At 38.8% G+C, this 20,905-nt stretch overlaps 1 protein-coding gene across 1 annotated transcript; it reads right to left on the minus strand.

Annotated features, from left to right (window-relative positions):
* Positions 1 to 1,032: 1,032 nt before the first annotated feature.
* Positions 1,033 to 19,257, minus strand: pcmtd1 (protein-L-isoaspartate (D-aspartate) O-methyltransferase domain containing 1). Its single transcript, XM_063462425.1, has 6 exons — positions 19,021 to 19,257; positions 8,754 to 9,210; positions 8,325 to 8,427; positions 7,040 to 7,211; positions 4,247 to 4,370; positions 1,033 to 3,910 (listed from the first exon to the last, which is right to left on the minus strand). The coding sequence occupies exons 2-6, from the start codon at positions 9,058 to 9,060 to the stop codon at positions 3,537 to 3,539; spliced, it is 1,080 nt and encodes a 359-aa protein (XP_063318495.1). The 5' UTR covers positions 9,061 to 9,210; positions 19,021 to 19,257; the 3' UTR covers positions 1,033 to 3,536.
* Between the last annotated feature and the right edge of the window lie 1,648 nt (positions 19,258 to 20,905).

A 20,905-nucleotide genomic window follows, 5' to 3' on the forward strand; every position in this document is an offset into this window, starting at 1 on the left:
TAGTTGTGTTTTAATACAACACCACAACCCCAGCAAATTCACTCCAAGGTCACATTGTACAATGCTCAGAGAAGCTGCAAAAATCACCCAAGAGCTATAGTACATCATAGACTATATAGGCCTCAGTCACATATGATAGAAAAACACTAAACAAGATAGCTTGTTTAGGAGGGTCTCTGAGAAAAGCCTCTTCTCTATAAAAACAACTTGGCAGCAAAGCTGAGTTTCCAGTGTTACATCTGAACAAAATGCATGACTTTCCTGAACAATTTCTTTTGAACAGATGAGACTAAAGCAGAGATGTTTGGCCATAATGCACAGCGCCATGCTTAGTAGAAACCAAACACGACACGTTAGCACAAATTTTATACCAAATGTCAAGCACTGTGGTGAAGGGGTAATTATTTGTGTTTGTTTTGCATCCACAGGATCTGGACACCTTGCAGTCACTCAGTTGACCATGAACTTCTCTGCATATCAAAGTATTCTGGAGTCATATGTGACAGTGAAATCTAACTGGAAACTGGAGGTTTATAGGTCATTATAAACTGGTCATAGGTGTGGCGAATGGTTGTCTCTCTGTGTTAGCCCTGCGACAGACAGAGTGTTCCCTGCCCTGTGGTAGCTGGGATAGGCTCCAGACCCTGATAAGGATAAGCTGAAGAGAATGGATGGATGGATCTTTTTCATGTCACTTTTTTTTTAAATTGCAGAGTGTACAGTTTCATAAATTTCACATTCATAAATTTGCTGCCAATAAATTTACCGAACTTTCCAAAGTCCATTAAATCTAGCATCCAAAAATCCAACATTAGCCAACTTAGCTTAAATATACCATGGTCCAGCGGGTCATCAGATATTATTCACTCCACAACTACAATGTGACACAAGAGCAGCGGCAAGAAATCTTAAAAAAAAAAAATATATAATTATTGTAAGGACTCCTTTAACTAACAGACGGCATTTAGACATCATTGGTAAATAAATAAGATCAGAAAAGCAGAGTAGTTAGAATGATTAGAAGACACACAATGTGATCGTGACCTTTATTTTTGTGCCAAACGTTACGGAGAAACACCACATTTTCAAAATGAACTGCACACACTATGAGTAATCAACCTATGCCTGAAAAAAAAAACAACAAACTAACAAAAAAACAGGAATAGAACTCTTTTGGCTCTGAACAAATTATCTTAATATAAGAGCACATAATTGGTTATGACTTGGTATTTACCGGCTGCCATTTTTGTAGTCGAATCTCATCCACATTAAATGTAATCACAGCAGTCCCATTAACTTTGGTGCAAGGCGCGACCTGAGAGTCGAGGTTGTAGGTCCCCTGCTTTCAATACTTAATGTGCTCTCTAATTAGCAATTACATTTTAGATAATGGTATATAAACTGTTGCATGGCTGTAATTGGTCATGTGAATTTTAATGGATACCAGGCAAATAAAATGGGACTATGTTGTTATTGGTAATTATAAGCTGAGAAATTATTCCATTATTGCTTACTTGCAAAGCTCTGCAATGAATGAATCTATTAAAAAAAAAAAAGCCTTACAGAAAATAAATGTTACCTCTTCACACACAAAAACTACTAAATAGAATAACCAGCCCCGTTTTCAAACAAAATATTCGTCATTACACCAGAACAAAATGAAGACCTACAGCACTAATATATCTTATCTATTTAACAGACAGCAGTGGAGATTTGATCTACAGAGTTCCCAGTGTCAAGATACAGTACAGCAAGAGGGCGCTACAACAAATCAACTGCAACTTAATTCAACTGTTTGCAGAATCATATGATAACAATACATATATAGATATATCACTTTAATATTGAATAGAATTAATATCAACAACATTCAACTCAGCTTTTGGAATACTAAATTTATGCATTCAAAGTAAGATGAAGGAACTTTCCAAACGCTGTGATGGTAAAGCGTGAAGAAAAACGGTGACCTGTCGGATCAGTGATGTGCCGTTTTGTTTTTATTTTTTTCCCTTTTTTTTTTTTTTTCTTCGTTTTTTTTTTTTTTTTTTTTTTTTTTCCCCCCACTGTGGAATGTTTTTGTAGAAATATATCATCCTTTATGGGGGAAATTTACTGTGCTGGAAAACTCACAGAAGTCCTAATGTGATGGGGCGAGGGATGTTGGCACTTAAAAGTCATCACTATCAGGAAGGTTCTGCAAGCAAATTGTACTTAAAGAGGATTTACATTACATTAAGTCCAGTCCACAATACAAATGAAGCCCAAAAAAGTCATCTTTTAATTTTTTTTCCTTTTTTCTCTGTCTTGAGGACTGCAGATTAAGGTGCTTTGTTGTCCATGATACAAAAAGGCGTCAGATTTTGCATTGTCGTTGATTTTGTTAAAAAAAAAAAAAAAAGAAAAAAAAAGAAAAGAAAAGTACTATACAGAATTCGAGATTTGTGTCAAGGCCATCAATCTGGTTCACCATCTTGAAACCTTTTTTTTTGTCATTTGTAAAGAAACATTTCAAAGTTTGATCACTTGGGACATCACCTCCAGTGACCAATCACGAGAAGCAAAGTCAGGAACACCCATATACAATATATTCATGCATGTATTCATTATGGACGAACATCATGCCTTCACCAGTTCCCCTCGAAATTAGGTGAATATTTAAATCACCATCGTATCCATGTCACCCTTATTTTAAACCTCTGATGTGGTTTATTCAAATACTAAGAATTACATCATTATATTATATTATATGAATCCACAACAGGGCAAAATAAAAAGAGAGAAGGAGGCCCGCGACAGCCCATCAGATCAGGTAGTAGTGAGGAAACAAGAATGTCAGCACCCTGTAGAAAAAGTTTCATTAAAAGGTGCCCTGTAGAAAAAATTATGAACCAGTCTGGTCTTTCAGTGAAGTCTTGTAATAGGAAGTTATAAAACACATTACCCTGAAATGAAATACCAAGAAGAGTAATGACATATGTGCCCCATTCGAGCTTATGCAAGAACATCTTACTCTTTAACTCTCTTTTTAAAAAAAAAAAAAAAAAAAAAAAAAGGGAGAAAGTGGCTTTATTTGCCTTTCAGTGTCTCCTCTCAGTATCATTAAATCATCAGACACTGAAAGTAAGTTAAAGCTTCTAAAAAAGGTGCAATAAAAGTCTTCATCTTAGCATGATCGTATTTTAACAAATATAGTAAGAACTCTTTTTTTTAATACAATTTTTAATCTGCACATTTCTGCAGAAATTCTGACATTGCGATAAAATCTGAATCTCAAAACTGATTTTTGAAACTATTTTCATTTACTTTATATTTTTTTCCATTTATAAACCAAAAGAAAAAAAAAACATGTCAACAAAAAATTAACACTCAGGACAATCATAACATTATTATCCAATATTATCTATGACGTCTCTTTCCGTTACAGTTTTGCCATCAAGATTAAGTGGAAATAATGCTACATTTGTACTGAAAAAAGATGAAGAAAAGCATTTCAGCATTTCGCTGCACCCATTAAGAATGGATATCAAGTGAATAAGTCATTTCTCTCTGTAATACAGCAAATATGCCTTCAGTGACTCAGGCAGCGGTAAAGCCATTATTTGGTCTCTCAACATGTTCACTTGCTTGAGGATTTCAATGTCGCCAATGTCTCTGTCCTCCTCTTCCTCCACCTCTTTGTGTTCTTCCTCGGTGTGCTCCTCCTCTTCGCTCTCCACCATCCGCGGGATCAGCTGGTTGCCTACAAAAACGTAAGTGTTGATGCGTCGCCTGCGACAGCGCCTGCGTTTGCGCTTCTGGGGGACTCTCTGCGTCGTCCCCTTGCCCTGGCTGTCCTCGTTGGCCAGGTTTCGGAGAGTGCGGCGTATGTAGATCCGAGAGAGATCCTGAAGGCTGCGGACAGTCACTGGGGCTGAGGACAAAGAGAGATGACACGGTGCTTCAGGGCGGTGCGCCACACAAATAAGAATAATCCATACAGCCGCACCAGTCCTTCAACTAGGTCAGCATAAACGAGCAAGGACGTGAAAGAGAAAAGTGTCTCGGCATTTCAAGGAGAGGAATAACTGGGTCTAGGAAGCGGCCGCGGGGCGAGCTTCATATGTCAAAGCCAATATCGCTTCAGGACTCGACACATCAGGCGTTGAATTTAAAATATTGCCTGCTTTGCACTTCAAGTTAGAGATAATGAAACACAAAAACTGGGAGGTTTTTTTGTTTGTTTGTTTGATGAGGCGTGGGAACTTACGCAGATGGACAGTGTCGGGCTTCTCTCCATCAGCTCTGCTCTGCTGGACCAAGGGGGCAAAGGACACCGCCAAGATGTTTTTGCTTTCCCACGTGCTCTGGCCAGTCCTGGTTATCTGGGTCAGCTGTATAAAGAGACAAAAACTGAACTCTAGGCTGAAAAACATCAAATGCTTCACATTTAGCAAGGAGGAGTGGAAACATTGGACTCAGGTGAATCAAAAGATAACTTTTACTCGAGTCGACATGTACACCTGTTACTGTGGGTGTAATAAATCCCAATCCAATAAGAGGCCTCTATCACACCACCATGGGGAAAAGTCATCCTTCTAACTGCTTCCATCCACACGCGCCAAGTCTTACACAACCACAGCATGCTTGTTAGGCTCATTTGAATTGAACAGACAAGCTAAAGGTAGCTTCATTTTCCATATACCTTCCAAATTTGGCTTATTCTTGTAAACTTAGCTGCAGGCTTAGACATCCCTGCCCCAAATCTCTTTCTCTAGCGGCTATAACCTGCAGGCGCTGAATAAAAATCAGAGGACCAAGGAGACGACTTGTGTCTGTGCTCCTCGTTCTTTCTCACCTTTACCCAGTGTATTCAAGCCACAAACATCATTTAGTTTTATGACTTTTAGCATTTATTTCCAATCAGCTATTAATGGGTTAAATTTCATTGCCACACTCTTTTTTTTCTTTTCTTTTTTTTTTTAAATAAACAGAAGAAAAAAGTTAACATTATAAAAGTTTCCAAATACAATTAGCTTCCAGCAAAGACTCAAAAATGTCTAAGCATTGCATAAAATTGTTTGGCTATTTAAAAGCAACCGCTAATCTGGTGCATTTAAACTCCTGAAAAAAGACACAAATTCAACAATTCTTAATTATTAATTAATTATTTTAATCAGATCTCTTTTGCAAAAGAGAAGAGTTAAGTAGAGAAAAGAAGCAGCAATATACAGCCTGCCACAAGGCAAGCACTCCACTGCTGCTCTTACTAGAATCTGGCCGATACCAATACCAATATTTGTCAATTTAAAACCCGATGTATAAGCCAATACTTACTTTCTACTTTCTTGCAGACACATGACACGCAAACAGATTTCGCTAACATATTTACTTGATTACGATCTGACGTTCCAAACAAGTACTGCCAACAGGAAAGTTGCGGCGTGCCCTCTAGTGGACAAACTATTCAATGTCAAAACTGGTTGAACAGTTTTATTGGCTACTATAAGTGCTGTAGCGGCACATAGCTGACATCATCTGATAACATCGACCTGCTGATAAATCAGCTGGTTTCTACCGTGAAAGATAAAATTGAAACAGTAACATTCTGCATCTGAAAAGCTAAAAGCTTTAAAGTCTTTGTCCTTTTGCTTCATGACATATCAATATCAAAAGACAGAAGATTAATCCAAGAGACATAAATGATTACATGAGACATCAATCACCCATCATTATGTTGGCTCGGGTCATAACGAGTCTGCACTGTGACAGTTCTCAAAACACATTTAAAGTCATATGAGGTTGCTGACTCAGTGTGCACTGTTAGAACTTCGCAGGGGGAGGTGTGATGAGGCTTGGAGGGGGGCTGATAAAGAAGAGGCTATGAAGTCCATCCATTCTTAGCCATCTGTAAGGGGCACAGACGTACTGCAAAGTCTCTGTGTGATTAAGACAACCATCTTCTTTATGACAGCATAATAAATCCACAATTTTCCCAAAGTCTGTATTTTTGCCATAACCGAGCAGTCCTTGGCTTTACTCTGACATTTTTCCAAGTCTAACAGTAATTCCCAAATGAACGCATGAAGATTTTTATGGTTTGTTTTGGACATCTATAAAATTCACTTCCTTGTGTCAATGTATAAAATGAGTGGGGGGGTGGATACAGATAATAAAGTTTCTTAATGCTAATTCCACACAGCATAATATCTGAACAGTGCTGAAGGGTGTCATTTTCAAAAAGCTCCACACCGCCTTTCCTGTTACTGGAATGGGTGTTTCATATTTGTCCACTCTGGGGAGTAATTTCAAAAAGCTCCAGAGGAGATGGAGATGGGGGATGTCAGCTTGGTGCTGATGAAAGGCCACAACAGAGGAAAAAAAGATGCGTTTTGAAAATTATCCACATCAGTGTGAACATGGCCTGGGTAAATCTGGGGCTTTAGTGCTTTCAAGCTGTTAGATCAGAATTGTGTTAATTATTTTCTCTGCCATGATTAATAACTTTGCTGCCCCCCTCTCCCCTCCCTTTTTTACTTTATTTAAAAAAAACAGTATAAAATCTGATTGATTTCCTTTAAGCATGTTTTCCCTCTATGGTCTGACTTCAGAGTGCCGTCCTGTGTAACTACTAAGATAAAACATTCAACCCTTGGGTCACGATATCTGATCAAGGCCAAGCTTCGCTTTACTTCAGTTCCTTTTATGGTCCAAACGCACTGACCATGAATCCGTCACAATCTTTAAACTTCTTACTGGAAAAGGTTGCTGTCAACCGTTTCCCCACCAACATCCTGAAATATCCTCAGTGCCCTCTTACATGCCCTGCAGACTGTCCACACTCACCTGTCGTACTTTTTAAATAAAACATTTATTTATACAGCACTGTGTGTACTCTGTACACGGCTGCTTAAATCCAGGTGCAGCCGCGGCTCAATAATGCATGGGAAAGTTTCATAACTAAGCCTACTAGGTCAAAGCCATTTTCCCTTGTGTGTTAGCATTTTGAGCAGCAATCACAATGTGTCGATTTCGTATCAGTCCGGTGACTTGCAGCACTTACCTGATCCTCTATAGGCATCACCAGAATGCCTCCAATTTTGAGCAGTACTTTCATGTAATTTTCATGGTCCTTTTGCACTCCAGCGCCACAATAAATGCGATCGTACTGGTGGCTGTCTGTGGAGATTTCAAGGCAATTCCCCACCACAAAGACAGGTTCACAGAACTCAAACCTGTGAAAGAAATAATCAGACAGGTAAGGAATAAAATCATGTTTTTTGGGTTTTTTTTGCAAAGCCCATCATCACATTTGTAGATTGTGGCAGAAATATACATGAGAGATTACATATTTAAGACAGCAAACGGTCACTAGTGCCTCCTATTCAGTAACAGCTACTTCTTTTTCAAGAGGACACTTTATGTTTTGGGGGATACATTTATTACCTTTTTTTTGGCAGGGCGTTAGATAAGAGGATTGACTCTCACTCTCATGTCTTTATGATAAATATGCAGCTGGAGCCAGCAGGTGGTTAGCACAGCTAACCCATTTATTGCACCGGTGTGACAATTAGTAACAGATTAATGCATTTAAAGGCTTATGAGATGCCACAACAGAGCAGAGCACTTTGTAAAAGTCACACACAACATTCAAAAACTGTGAAAAGCCACAACTATTATAAGTAAATTATGTGCAATGAATAAAACTTGGGTTTTTTTTTTTTTTTTTTTTATCTATTTTTCTGTAAGAAAAAAAAAAGATCAAAGAAGTCTGCACTATAAAAACCCCCCCCCACCAAAAACCAAAATAACTGCATGACTCTTTTAGTCCCTCAACATACCATCTTTGAATAAGCATAAATGTATTCAATCTTTTTTGCAAGCAGCAGTCAATAAGACTAAATTGGCCAACTCTGATGTTTGACAGATAAATTGGTGCATTGCAAACACAAATTCAGTATTTCAGTAAGGCAGAAATCTACCAGGGATGAGTACTTGCATACTGAGAGGAACCAGTGCGGCACCTTGCCAAAGGACAATGCTTTGCAGCAAAAGTTGAGCTTGGTTCAACTTTTTTTTTTGTGCCAAATGACTTGTTTTGCTGGAGTCCTTTGTTTTGGCACCCCCGCTGCACTGACTCACTGGCTTCGTTTAAATGAATGAGAAGGCTGCTTTTTGGGTGCAGGGCTAACGTCAGCCTAAAAACTGCCTGAACACTTACTCGTCGTTTTACAGGTGGTCATGTGCATAGCGGTTTCCTGCCGAGAGCCGTTCACCAGGCAACCACCAGAGATTCAGGTGAATGTGTAGTCAGAAAGTGAGCTTAAAAAATATAAGCATATACTCACTTATCAAAGCTGTCGCTATTCTTTATGAAGTCATCCAGTTTCTCTCTGGCATATTCAACGACATCTTTGTGGAGCTCAACTCCATGGTTTACACCAAATGGCCCTAAGGAGAAGGGGTGGGGGGCGAAAATGTGGCATATTAAGTCATGGCCTCCGTTATTTACCAAGCAAAAATAAAGCCCAATTCTTGCTGATTTCTGCTTCTCAAATCTGAACACATGCAAATATACACTGCTTATCTGACATTTATTAGGTTTTTAGTGCTATTTTTGGGGAACATATTATAAACCAGTTGATCGATGAAGACAATATTCAGTAGCATCAGTGATGTCATTTATTGAAGTCACTTAATCATTTCCTCTAAATTTGTCCATGTAGACTTTAGAGAACATCTAAACACCTCCCACAATAAGGGTATGCCAAGATTACCTATGATGAGGCCAACCATTGTGCTCAGGTAGCCGGTTCCACTGCCCAGATTGAGGAAAGAAAGTCCCGGCTGCAGTTTCAGTGCCTCCATCACCTCGGAGTATATACACGGAGCAGACAGGTGTATGTTGCCATGCTTCCAGGCCAAATCTTTGTAGGCATTGTCCCGATAGCCGTCCAAATAGTAGTCACCGCGGTCTATGGCCCGAAAAGCCTGCTCGACTTTTTCTGTGCGGATATACTGAGCCTCCTTCAGGTTATCAATTAGGTCATCATTGTCCTCTCCGGCGCTCACAGCTCCCCCCATGGCGAAAAGAGCAGAGGAACCCTAAGGGGCGAACTCGTATTCAGGATGACTGTTTCGTCCTCAGAGGTGCATGGAGATGAACGGCTGTGCTGCCGCTGTGGCTCCTCGAGTGTCAGTTCAGACAGAGTTCATGTCCAGGCAGCAAGTGACCTGAGAAACACAAAAAAAGTGAGATGAACACACTATGAAATTAACGCCTGTGAGGGAGCAGTGTCTGGTTAAATCTACAAGTGAAGTGCAGATTTAAAGTGCTGATAAAAACAGTTTTATTAATCCACAACTGGGATTGTCTTATGATGAAAAATTGATGAGTGAGAGAAAGGGACTAAAAGAATGAAACATGTATTTTACTACCATTTTTTTAAGTATCCCTTCAGGATGAAACAGATTTACAAAGTATTAAATCTGCAGTGCCTTTGTAAAAGAATGGCCATCAAGCTGCAATGATGAAACAAATCCAGTAGTACAGTGACAAGCAGGCTTCCCCTCTACTGTTGGTTTATGCTTTATCTAATGTATGTAGACCCTTTTCCCCAACACATATCAGGCATGTCACAGCACAAATACAGTTAGTGACCCTAAATTAAATTTTGTTACTGAGGCTGTGGAATAACACATGGCTCGCTGTTGCAGCTTACAGGAAAATACTTAATGGAAGAAAAGCATCATTAATGCAATTTGTTATCTGTGCTTCTCTTGCAACAACAAGACAAAAGATGTGATATAAAAGAAGCTGAAGAAGAATGCATCACACCGTCTGCTTTTGCTGTAGATGAAAAGATTTGTTTAAGAGAATATTTAAAAGACAAATGCCAACAGTTCATCATTTAAGGTTTTAAATACTATTTATAAACTGTTAAAGCCCTGCAAAGATGTGCTAGACAAAAATAATTGCCAGTAAATCAATAGTAAAAATAATCATCAATATTTTCAGAATCACATTGGATCCTTTGACTTTCAGATATAAAAACCTGCTGCGAGGCATTTGCAGCTGAGACTCTGTGCCCCAATGTCATGTCATATTCTACTGTGGAGTCTGTTATGTCCACAGGGCAGATGTGGAGTGATGTAACAGAAAGCTGACATTAGAGGAGGGCAAGATGGACACAAGCTTCCATCACAGCACATATGAAAGTTTCTAGAAACAGCATTAAAACAGCTATGAGAAAACACAACAGTTTGAGGTTTTTTTCCTTCCCAAGCCAAAAATAATATCCAAATCTTGTGCAAGACTTCCTGATCCTCAGCACTGGCTATACGAGCCTGCATGCTGAGAAATCTCAAAGAAAAAAAAAACAAAACAAACAAAAAAAAAAAAAAAAAAAACACAAAACAAAACTTCCCTAATGCAACCATTCCAGCAAAATCTGCAATGTGAGAGTTATCAGTTTGTACATCACCAAAATGTCAAAGCCCAAAGATTAGCCTGATGCTAATCAAATTACAGGTTTGTTTATGATAGATTATGATAAGAGATATCTACAAAGGCTTCCGGCTTCTTCCCACAGTTCAGAGACATGCAGTTAGTAGAGTTAGGTTAGTTGGAGAATCTAAATTGCCCATAGGTGTGAATGTGAGTGCAAATGGTTGTCTGTCTCTTTGTGTTAGCCCTGCATCAGGTTGGCGATCTGTCGAGGGTGTACCCCACCTCTCGCCCTATGGTAGCTGGGATAGGCTCCAGCCCCCGGTGACCCTAACAAGGATAAACAAACGAGAATGGATGGATATCTACAAAGACAGACATTGTAAACATAGCCATTTAGAGCTCAACCAATATAGAATTTTAAATGTGTGTGGAGTTATTCATTCACTTGTTCACAGTCTCCCCGACTCTGCTTGGATCGAGAGGTTGTGCATGTGCCCTCTACACAGCATCAAATCCTGTCATATCTTTACTTTTAAAATTTCCATGTAGATAAATCACAAACAAATAGCCAATATCGACTGATAATATCGGCCTTGTGAAAAATCAGTCGGGCTATAAAAATATTTTAGTTCTAAGCAAGAATGTGCACATAATACAGTTATGTTGCCTATAATCCACTTTTATTTTCAGTTATATTATGGAGGAATTTTTTGTCTTCTAAATCTTTTTATACAGGTGCATCTTTGCCCTGCCCTAAAATGCATCACCCAGTCACCATCAGGCAGGTTACAATTAGCAGCCAAGACGACAGATTCTATGCCAACGAAAAAGGTAATAAAAATCAAATAATTAAGCAAAACAAAAAAGTGTTTCAAGAAGTTTGTGAAGACACAACAGGACCAGTATATCAAACACACAGAGTCAATAGTTTTAAATATTTGTATCTCAAGTTTGAATCAAATTAAGTGGGATTTTTTCCCTTAAGAAAGAAAGACAAAAAAAAAAAAAAAAAAAAAAAAACAGCTCTAATTTTAATTTCTTTAAATATTTTATTACTTTTGATTGACCAGATACTTAAGCTGCTTCTGGCCACTTAACACAATTACAAAAATAAAACTGCTGTTTATATGAACTTCTTACAACTAATCTCAGACTAAAGATGAGGTGTCAAAAAAAAGGAACAAGGAAGGAAAGAAGCCAAACAGCTGTGAAACCTGCCATTTAAGGCTGAGTTTCAGCTGAAATATGAACTGCTGTTTTGGTGCTTACATTACAAATAATGACCTGATGGATTTCCTATATAATACAGCACAGTAGCTGTAAAGATAAAACTCCTGACATGTGCCAGTTCTCAACATTTTATAAATGCTTTGATAACAAAAAATATCAAACCCTTCACACCCTGTGATGCAGCCGAGGGAGACAGGTTCTGAATTCCTTCTCTGCCTCCTCAGCATCTCCACATCTGACTCAGCTAATAAAGATTAAATTCAGAGGTGACTTTGTAGTGGGAGGCCTAGTAAGGTAATTTTCCATTGGCAAAAAAAGAACCATTGATTCGCTCACCATCACTTGATGTACAGCAGTGTATTTTTTTTAATCCTCCTTTTCACTCTGTAAGCATTGAAAGAAAATCCAGGAAAATGGGTCAGTGGAGGTATTCAAGAAAAGTGCTTTTGGGCACTGCTGTACACTCAAACCTCTGATTATCAACAAAGTCCTTTAAAGACAAATCAAGAAAGACCAGCCAGGCAATAAGATTATTTTAAACAAAGAAAAATACCTCTTTGTAACAAGTATTCACTGGTAAACACACACGTCCCGAGTTGGGCCCCCTACAAACTGAAAGTGCGTCAGCGTCTCAGGTCATGAGTGTCTGCTTGACCCGGTTATAAACACCTCACTGAACGTGTAACAGATCCTCCAGCAACACAGGGTCAGCTCTGGAGCTGCAACCAAATACGACAGGTCTGTTTAGGCAGTGCACCAGCACAAGCACTCGACCGATCAGCAGACAGTGTGAGGTAAACTGATAATCCCGATGGTTAATAGCATTTAGTGTGTAAACTCAGACAATTTACAGCCTTGTTGGCAAAAAACAAGAAACTAAATGCCTATGTGCCTGTGGCTTAATACCACGGCACTTTTCCAAAAGAATTTGTATTTGCAGAAAACTAATCAGTAAATCTTGTAAGAAAGGTACAGAAACTAGTCTCAATTGTGCTATAAAGAGCAGGACGGAGTCATTCTGATGCTGTAAAGCTAGGATTCAAGCAATGAAAATAAATACAAGGTTCAATAGGAGGACTTAAAGCTGTTCACCTATAAAGTCTACTTTTATGATACCTATAATGTTAAGGCTTGTTGACACTGTCATAGTGAAGTTAATTCTATTACCTGTTTACTGAATTTCTACCACGTAAACAGCTCCTAATAAAATGCAGTCCAACTTCAAGGTCACTATGTAACTACATAATTATTTACCTTGTAAAGCTGGACTTTAAACCTGCATAAGCAGCTGTATTCGAGTACTTCATTTGTACTGGTGACAGATGAGGACATTCATGATTCAACTTTTGTTTTAAGTTTCTTGAGGCAAATTTATGATAGTTGTGTCTCAATTTTACTGCAGCAGAAAAAGTTAGGATCAAACGTCTACTGCCTGTTTTGTCTGTTTATGTAATAATTAATGTAAGTAATTATTAGTACAATGTTGATGTCTGTTTTGCTCTGCAGAGAGAGAGATTTTTGGAATTCAACCAAAGGCAGAGGCTGGACTTGCATGCAGCCCTCCACAAAGCTAACAGCACGTTGCCCAACAGTAATGATGCTGTGCATAGGTTGAATGCTGATTAGTTTACAAAGTTGGCTTGAACAGGAGGAAAAAAAGCAACAGTGGAAATGCAAGGAAGAAAAAAAGAAGAAGCAAAAAACCACATTAAACTGACTACAGTGAATAGTTTACATAGTCTTTCCAATGAGTTTCACTTCACTATAGGATGACTACCATCTTCCCTGTGGCATGAGCTGATCTCTTACGTTACTGGTCGTTCAACATACTTGACTGCAGGTGAGAATACATAACTACAGCATGTAAATGGAGGTTTGCTTCGTAGCATCTGCACAAAGTCCTCCTGGAAGCAAGATGCACTTAATTTCAGTGGTCTCCAATACAGAACTGCATGTATAGAATCAGTCAAATTTTTCCCAAAATAAAAAGGCTATAAAAATCTTTTTTCCCCCGCTGGGAAATTGCACTTCTACCACCATCATTGTCATGTCTCCCCTAGATTTAATGCCGGGATTGTTTAATTTGCCACATCTCTCTTAGGATATTTCTGACCTGCAGACCACCAATGCACTCCAATGTCAGGACCTTTCCATTTTAAAGAGTGCACTCAATGGGATTCAACCTAATTGTGTCATATCCATGTCTGTATCTGCTTAGTTCATGTGAACTTTACCTAACGATACAGTAAATACATTTCATTGCAAGATCTGCACAATTCCCATGAGAAGCTGCAATGATGGTGAGAGAATTTTCATTTAGGATTACTTTTGATTTGAGCCTGTTCGTGTTGTACTGAAAAGGCCAGATCTAAGCATTTTCCCCACACATATCTACACTAAATGGTGCAAAGACTGGAGTTCCAGTCATTTTCTTTACAAGCCAATTTCAACCTTTAAAAACTCATTTTCCATTAGAGCGGTAAATTACAATGGTAATCTCTCTTTAAGATTTAATCTTTTATTTGCATGACAAACTAAGATCCTGGAGTCCAATGTGCCGCTCACCATGACGACCTGCTCACCAATGTACAACCCGCGCACATGCAGGTCATGGAGAGGCTTTTCCTATGGCTCCACCATCAGGCTAGTGGTGGTAGCGATCAAATAAAAAGTGTTTTTGTTACGTGTCTCAATTTCACCACGGGATTCTGTGTTAATTAGCCACAAACAGCGAGAGGACATGACAGTAAAGGTGTGTGTTGTACCAGACTAACAACAGGGGCCGACTCTTCGTTCGTGCGAACCCGCTCAGATTTTTTTTTTTTTCTTTTTTAATAAATCCACCAGCTATTTTTACTTGAATCCTCTCATTTTTGCCCCTGCCGTCTTTGTGTACTTATGATTAGGAGTCACACAGTTCCACGACAAGAGTGAATTTTCTGGGTCAAAATCAAAACAATGTTTTTACTCAAGTAGGAATTCCTTTTTTTCATCTAGCACCAAACTGAGATAAAGTAAGTTAAAATGAAGTTATTTGTATGTTGCCTTTGAAATCCATTAAACAGTTTCCTAAACAACACATTTAAAATAGCAGTTTGAGAGCAAAAAAATACAAGATATTCAAGGATATTTTCTGAAAATCTATAGATTTTTACTCAAATATAAGAATGTAATCAATAGATAACTATGACTGCAACTTGCTGTTGTTGAACTATCAGCATTTACCATCAGAAAATTAATACCTTGTATTATTAAAGTTTTATAATTGTCATAAGCTAGGTAATATAAAATGTATCAATTTACCTTTGATAATACATTTAGACATCAACCACTGAGATATACATGTCACACTTTATTGGTTTGGAATACACCTGGTTTTGTAACTGCTCCTATTATACTCTGAAATGATGTTTTTCTACTTTTGTTTCAAGATATTTCTTTTTTTAATTTTTTTCCAGGTCAGTGGAGCTTAAACCTTTATTGCAATAACATCAACAGGCAGCTTTACCACTGGTCAGGACCCCAAACACAGACTTTTTGATGGTCTATCAGCCTGGAACACAGTACTGCTGTCTGTTTCTATGTCTGTATCAACAGCTATATTGAACACAACGGCATTTATGAATTTCAGTCTAAGCATGCATGGTGGTGCATCTCACAGTCACACTAAATGCGTGGATAGTTATGGGTCATGTCTGCAGACCTAATTTTTAGTATCCAGAAACATAAGAACTCCCTGCTTCTGGCTTCCAGCTATTGTCTACCTTATGTTACTACTCATCGTTCTTATCTACTTTGGCTCTCTGTTAGTCCTGTGGACTGTGCACCTGTCATATAGCTACAGTTGTGGTCAGATTTTTAAATACACTCACCATGAGTGTCATGGTAATGTTGGGCTTTTAATGATTTCTTTGAACTGTTGAGTATACATGCATACAGGCTCAAAGTTATAAATACACCCTTGTAAATATTTGAGTAGTTTAATGTCTCTTACCGAGTTGCACCTCGACCTTGGTAGCCATCAACAAGCTTCAGGCATAACTCTGGCTGAATATTTGACCACTCTTCTTGGCAGAATTGGTGGAGTCCATTAAAATCAATTGGTTTTCCGGTGCGCACCCAGCTTTTAAGCATAGTGAACACATTTTTAATAAGGTTGAGGTTAGGGCTTTAGGAAAACTACTCCAGAATATTAATGTTAGCCTGCTTTATTGATTTCATTTTACTGAAGACCAGTTCTGATGTGTGTTTGGGATCATTGTCCTGTTGGAACATCTAACTGTGTCCAACTCATTTTCCACCGTGGGCCACATCATGCCAACTTTGATCTTAAGCAGGTAGCTCATTGCTCAGACTGTCCAGTTTTCTTTTGTTGTTTTTTTTTTTTAAACTAGTCGTTATAAAAGATTTCTATAGCAATGGTAGATTATTCGCTTTCTTATTTCGGACCAATGCAGCAAAAAGATTTTTTAATGGGAAACTACAGGTCTCAAAGTACACAGAGAGAAAGCAGTGCAGGAAGTATGATTTTATCGCGGTGGAAGCAAAACAGCAAAAGTAACAGAAAAATCACTACAGTGTTTTTTTTTTTGTTTTGTTTTTTTAAAAACGTGAAGCGTAGTTTTGGTCTTCTTTTGCTGCTAGTTCAGTGAATTTTAGTCAGAGTGGTTTTGTGAGCTTTGAGATCCTGATGTTTCTGTGGATACCACCCATGTCTATATTCAAGTAACAGATCTGGCGGTACATCGAGTTAAACCAGATGTTCTCCGTCTCGCCTCTGGTACCGGGGGCATTGGGGTGGAACAAGTTAATTGTTTATTGTTTAATTACTTTGTGTAGCATTAATGGCCATAAAGGAGGTTTTCATTAGTAGGAAAAGCTGTAAAACTTATGAAAATACAGTTGAAAGACCAAAGTTTATGCTTGTGCTTGTTGTGGTAAGCAGCACATCAAACAAGTTAAGAATTATAAATGGCTTCAAGCGCAAATGCAGATACTGAGCGATGGCCTGCTGGTACAGTAACAGTTAAGGTGAAGTTCAAGAATTTGGAAGTAGTCCTTCATTATTCTATCTACCTTGTGCAATGTACAAGTACCACTGGCAGCAAGACAACCGCAGAACATGATGTTACCACCACCGTGCTTGACAGTTGCTACAGTGTTCTTAGGTTTGAAAGCGTCACTTTTACTTCTCCAAACATGCCTCTTGTCGTGGTGATCAAATACTTGAATCTTTGTTTTATCTGACCATAAAACTTTTCTCCAAGCATTTGCCTTGTCGATGTGGGCAGCTGAAAATTTCAGTCAAGCTTGAAGGTGTTGATTTTAGAGCAGGGGCTTCCTTCTTGGTCTGCACCCTCTCCCTCCGTCCATTGATCATGTAAAACTCATTTCACTGTGGACAGTGACACTCGGGTTTGAGCAGTTTCCAGTTTGTGACAGCCTGCATCCTTGGTGGTTCCTGAAAACCCTAACCTATTTCCTCTCATCGCAGCAACACTGGTACGTTTTCATCCTTGGTGCAGGTGTGAACACAGTAATCGCATTTGGTTGCGGACCAAAACAACTATATCGAGGGTATGTTATAGTGTATATATATTTAAGCTGTGTGTATACTTCTGACCTTATGGATAAGAGAAAATCCAAAACAAATTTAAACTTGTGCACCCAATTTTTTTTTTTTTTTTTTTTTTTAAGTTGTTAAATGTGTGCTGTACAATCGCTCCATCCTGGAAAAAAAAAAAAACAGTTCAAAGAAATCACTAAAAGCCCCAAATGATTTTAACATTCGTGCCATGATGAATGTATGCAAACATCTGACCCCAACTTTAAAATAATACAGGGGCGTAATTTCCAGGGGGGTTATGACCCCCCCCCCCAAAAAAAAAAATAATCAGACCCAACCAATATAACCCCCCAATAAAATTATGAATTATCTTGCATAAATAGTCTGTTGATTTTCTTCACTCATTTCAGTTATTACCAGCAAAATAGTTGCATGTTTAATCATGTGGGAATTTACCCAGATTTATTTATACAGAGATCTTGACCCCCCCCCCCAAATGTTCAGCACAAAGTTACGCCGCTGAAATAAGATGAGGTTTATGGCAAGGGCTTAGCCTAAAGGTTTCCATTTTCTGGTCTCTCGCTCATATAAGTAGTAAGTAAATAATCATGAGGTTATTTGATAAGTTAGTTGCAGTCACACTCATCAGAATTCAGAAAAAAATACTTTAGTTTTTAAGTTGTGGTGCCTGTATATCTATATAGGTATCACAACCTACATATATTTGGGTTTTTTAGGCTGTTGAATGGACTAAGATATGATCAGTGACACCTCCCCAGCGAGGTGCTGTTTATGGGAGGAATGCAGTCCCCAGGTTTGCGCCGTTTTCTGGTCACTCGGTTTTTACATGCAATGGTGTACACAGATGTTCCCCAAATTCCCACAACTGACACCTGGTGAAGCCAATCCGCGCGCAACCTGGTCACGTGTTCGCGGTTGCCACACAGACCGCAGCTTGTCAGCCAATCAGCGGCCAATCAGACTTTCTTCGCACTGCGTGTGACGATGGGGCAAAACAACAACAACGGCGTTTTCATGAAACCCTGTCAAGCGTTATTAATCACGGCTCACCCTCAATCAAAGCCGTCCGCACCTGTGAGAAACATACGCCAAGCACTTATTAAAGCAGCTGTCAAACAGCGAGAGGCTGTGGTGTGTTTGAGGCTTTTATGCAGCTTTTGTTCCCACTTGTCGACCAAAACGCAGTTGCTGGCCAGCTCTCTCTGCAGTGCGATTAACCCCAATCTTTAGCAGCAACTAGCTAAACCGGTTTGGTAAGGAGAGGATAAAATATCAGACTCGTGTATCATAACAGAAATGTTCTCACAGGAAAAAAACGATCATAAATCAGAGATCTTTCGGAGTATAATTTCGCCCGAGAAAGCTCGCACTTCTCTTAGAAAAGTCACCCCGGGCCCACTCACAGCTTTAGCGTGTGCGCTCCTCAATAGAAATAAAAGCAGAATACGAATTTAGATGTGAAATTATGTGTTCCAGGTAGAACCTGAGGGTTTGAGTTATCATTCAGTGCAACACAACGCTATGCGAGTTGCAGTTAAAGCGGGCTAACGTTAGCTTTTTGTGGGCCTGAGTGCGCCATCACTAAAAACAGACAAAGCAGGTTAGGTAAGCTCGCCTCTTTATCCTGCCGTTACACAGTTAGCAAACACACAGCGCAGCTACTTAACCGTGTCACACCACGAAAAGCAAATACAGCTGCCAACGACAACACAAAGCGTGTAACTCTTACACAAACAGCCGCTGGCTAAATAACGAATTCCAAATAAGAAATACTCACAATGCCGTGTCGCATTTACTCATTCCTCGTAAAGTGCTGTTCAGTGCGACGGTCAGTGACAGCTACTTTCACACACCAGCAGCTTCTTCAATTGGTTAAGTACTAGTTTACTGCGCTAACTAACCAGCTGGTTGGTTGGAGAGATAAAGTAGCAACAGCGAGCAGTTGTGTCGAAGTGGAAGAAGAAAGAAACAGCTGAGAAGAGGATGTAAACACAGGTCACGTGGTTTTAAAACGTCGTTAGAAGGAAGCACTGTTGCTCTCGCTGCTATCTATGCTATCTGTTTATCTTTGCAAAACCAACTGGGATTTTTTTTATTAGTGTTTGTGTGCGCGTTTAAATTATGTTTGTTTACCTTTATTTCACCAGGACGTTCCGCTCAAATCAAAGTTCTTCTAGAAGAGAGACGTATTCGAGGTATAGTAGCCGCACAAATTTAGTATATTATAAATGCAACAAAATACTACTTAGAATGCAATATACGACATCAAATCTCCTAGTCCATCTCACAAATGTAGAATGTCATGAAAAAAGTTGTTTAGCTTCACAATTTTATTAAAAAGTCTATATTTAATACATATAAAGTAGAGCATTTTAAAGTTTCTGCTGTTTTAATTTTAGATATTATGGCTTATGAAACTCAGAAATTCAGTATCTCAGATTTTTAGAATATTTCATTATGATTTTGAGCAAAAAGTAGTGTGCAAAAGTTTTGAGTCACTTTTCACCTTTCTTTGTATTTTACTTCCAAAAAGCTGGGCTTTCTTTTAATTTTTAAAGGAGTTTTTAATAACAGTTCTTTGGGTTTTCTAGAGGTCTTCCAAACTTTAAGCAAGCATAATTTTAAGAAGAATATTTTTTGTTTTTTGTTTCTTTGTTGAGTCGCTTGACCCTGACCTATGAACCAAGCATTAAAAAGTACCTTACCAAAGGGAAGAACCGGTGTTGTTTACACATAACAGATGACTTAGCAAATAAACAATTTTAAATGGCATTTTTAGGCATTTTGTTACTAGCAGCTTGTCAGAAAAATCGTTTGTTCAAATTTCTTTAGTTGAATCTATGGAAAATGCCAGAGATAACAAAATTTGACACAGTTTATCATGTTTGCACCAACAAGGTGAATCCCAAAGTGCTATGTGCAGAAAACTTGGCATATCTTAGCGTGGTGTGCAATGCCTCCCTAAAATATTGAGGAAACTGGACATGTCGAGAACAAAAGAAGTGACAAGCCTAAAAAATGCATCAGAGTGTCTGAGAGTCATGTGCTTAAAAAAAAAGAAAAAAACAATTAGCAAAGACACAGCACCTCAGAGATGGTAAATGTATTCTTCCAGTCAATGATTCTTATATAGCACTTTTCTGCTCTAGCACTCAGTGCTTTACACAACATGCACTCATTGACACATGTGCTTTTTCCCCTAACACTTCTGACTTTCCATCTAACATTTACACACATTGATACTTTTATATAATTAATATATCAGAGAGCAACTTGGGGTTCAGTATCTTCCCCAAGGATACTTGGGCATGCAGACTGGAGCAGCCTAGGATTGGACCACAACCCTTCCAGTTAGTAGGTGTCCTGCTCTACCTCTTGAGCTACAGACACCCCTTCTGGGGTGCAGCTGTTCATTCAGCTGTTCCATTCCACTGAAGCCCGCTCAGAAATGGTCTCATTTCAAGAGTGGCTGTCAAGAAGCCATTCTCAATGAGGGGAAAGGGGAGAAAAGGCTGTTATATGCCAGATCACACGAGCAACAGGTCTTATGGAGTGATGAATTCAAATTTAAATGTTTTGGTTCAAATTGTCATCAATATGTACAAAGGAAGTCAGGTAGAGATACAACAGTATCTACAATCATCTGTAAAACATGATGGAGG

The sequence above is a fragment of the Pelmatolapia mariae genome, linkage group LG18 (genome assembly GCF_036321145.2).
Source record: "Pelmatolapia mariae isolate MD_Pm_ZW linkage group LG18, Pm_UMD_F_2, whole genome shotgun sequence".
Taxonomy (NCBI): Eukaryota; Metazoa; Chordata; class Actinopteri; order Cichliformes; family Cichlidae; genus Pelmatolapia; species Pelmatolapia mariae.

What these genes read in the sequence shown, in the direction of transcription:
- pcmtd1 (XM_063462425.1), bottom strand. Translation starts at nt 9,060, where the DNA reads ATGGGGGGAGCTGTGAGCGCCGGAGAGGACAATGATGACCTAATTGAT. An exon ending in AATGGTTGGCCTCATCATAG is followed by an intron (nt 8,428 to 8,753) that starts GTAATCTTGGCA and finishes CCTTCTCCTTAG; the next exon opens with GGCCATTTGGTGTAAACCAT. An exon ending in AATAGCGACAGCTTTGATAA is followed by an intron (nt 7,212 to 8,324) that starts GTGAGTATATGC and finishes TTTCTTTCACAG; the next exon opens with GTTTGAGTTCTGTGAACCTG.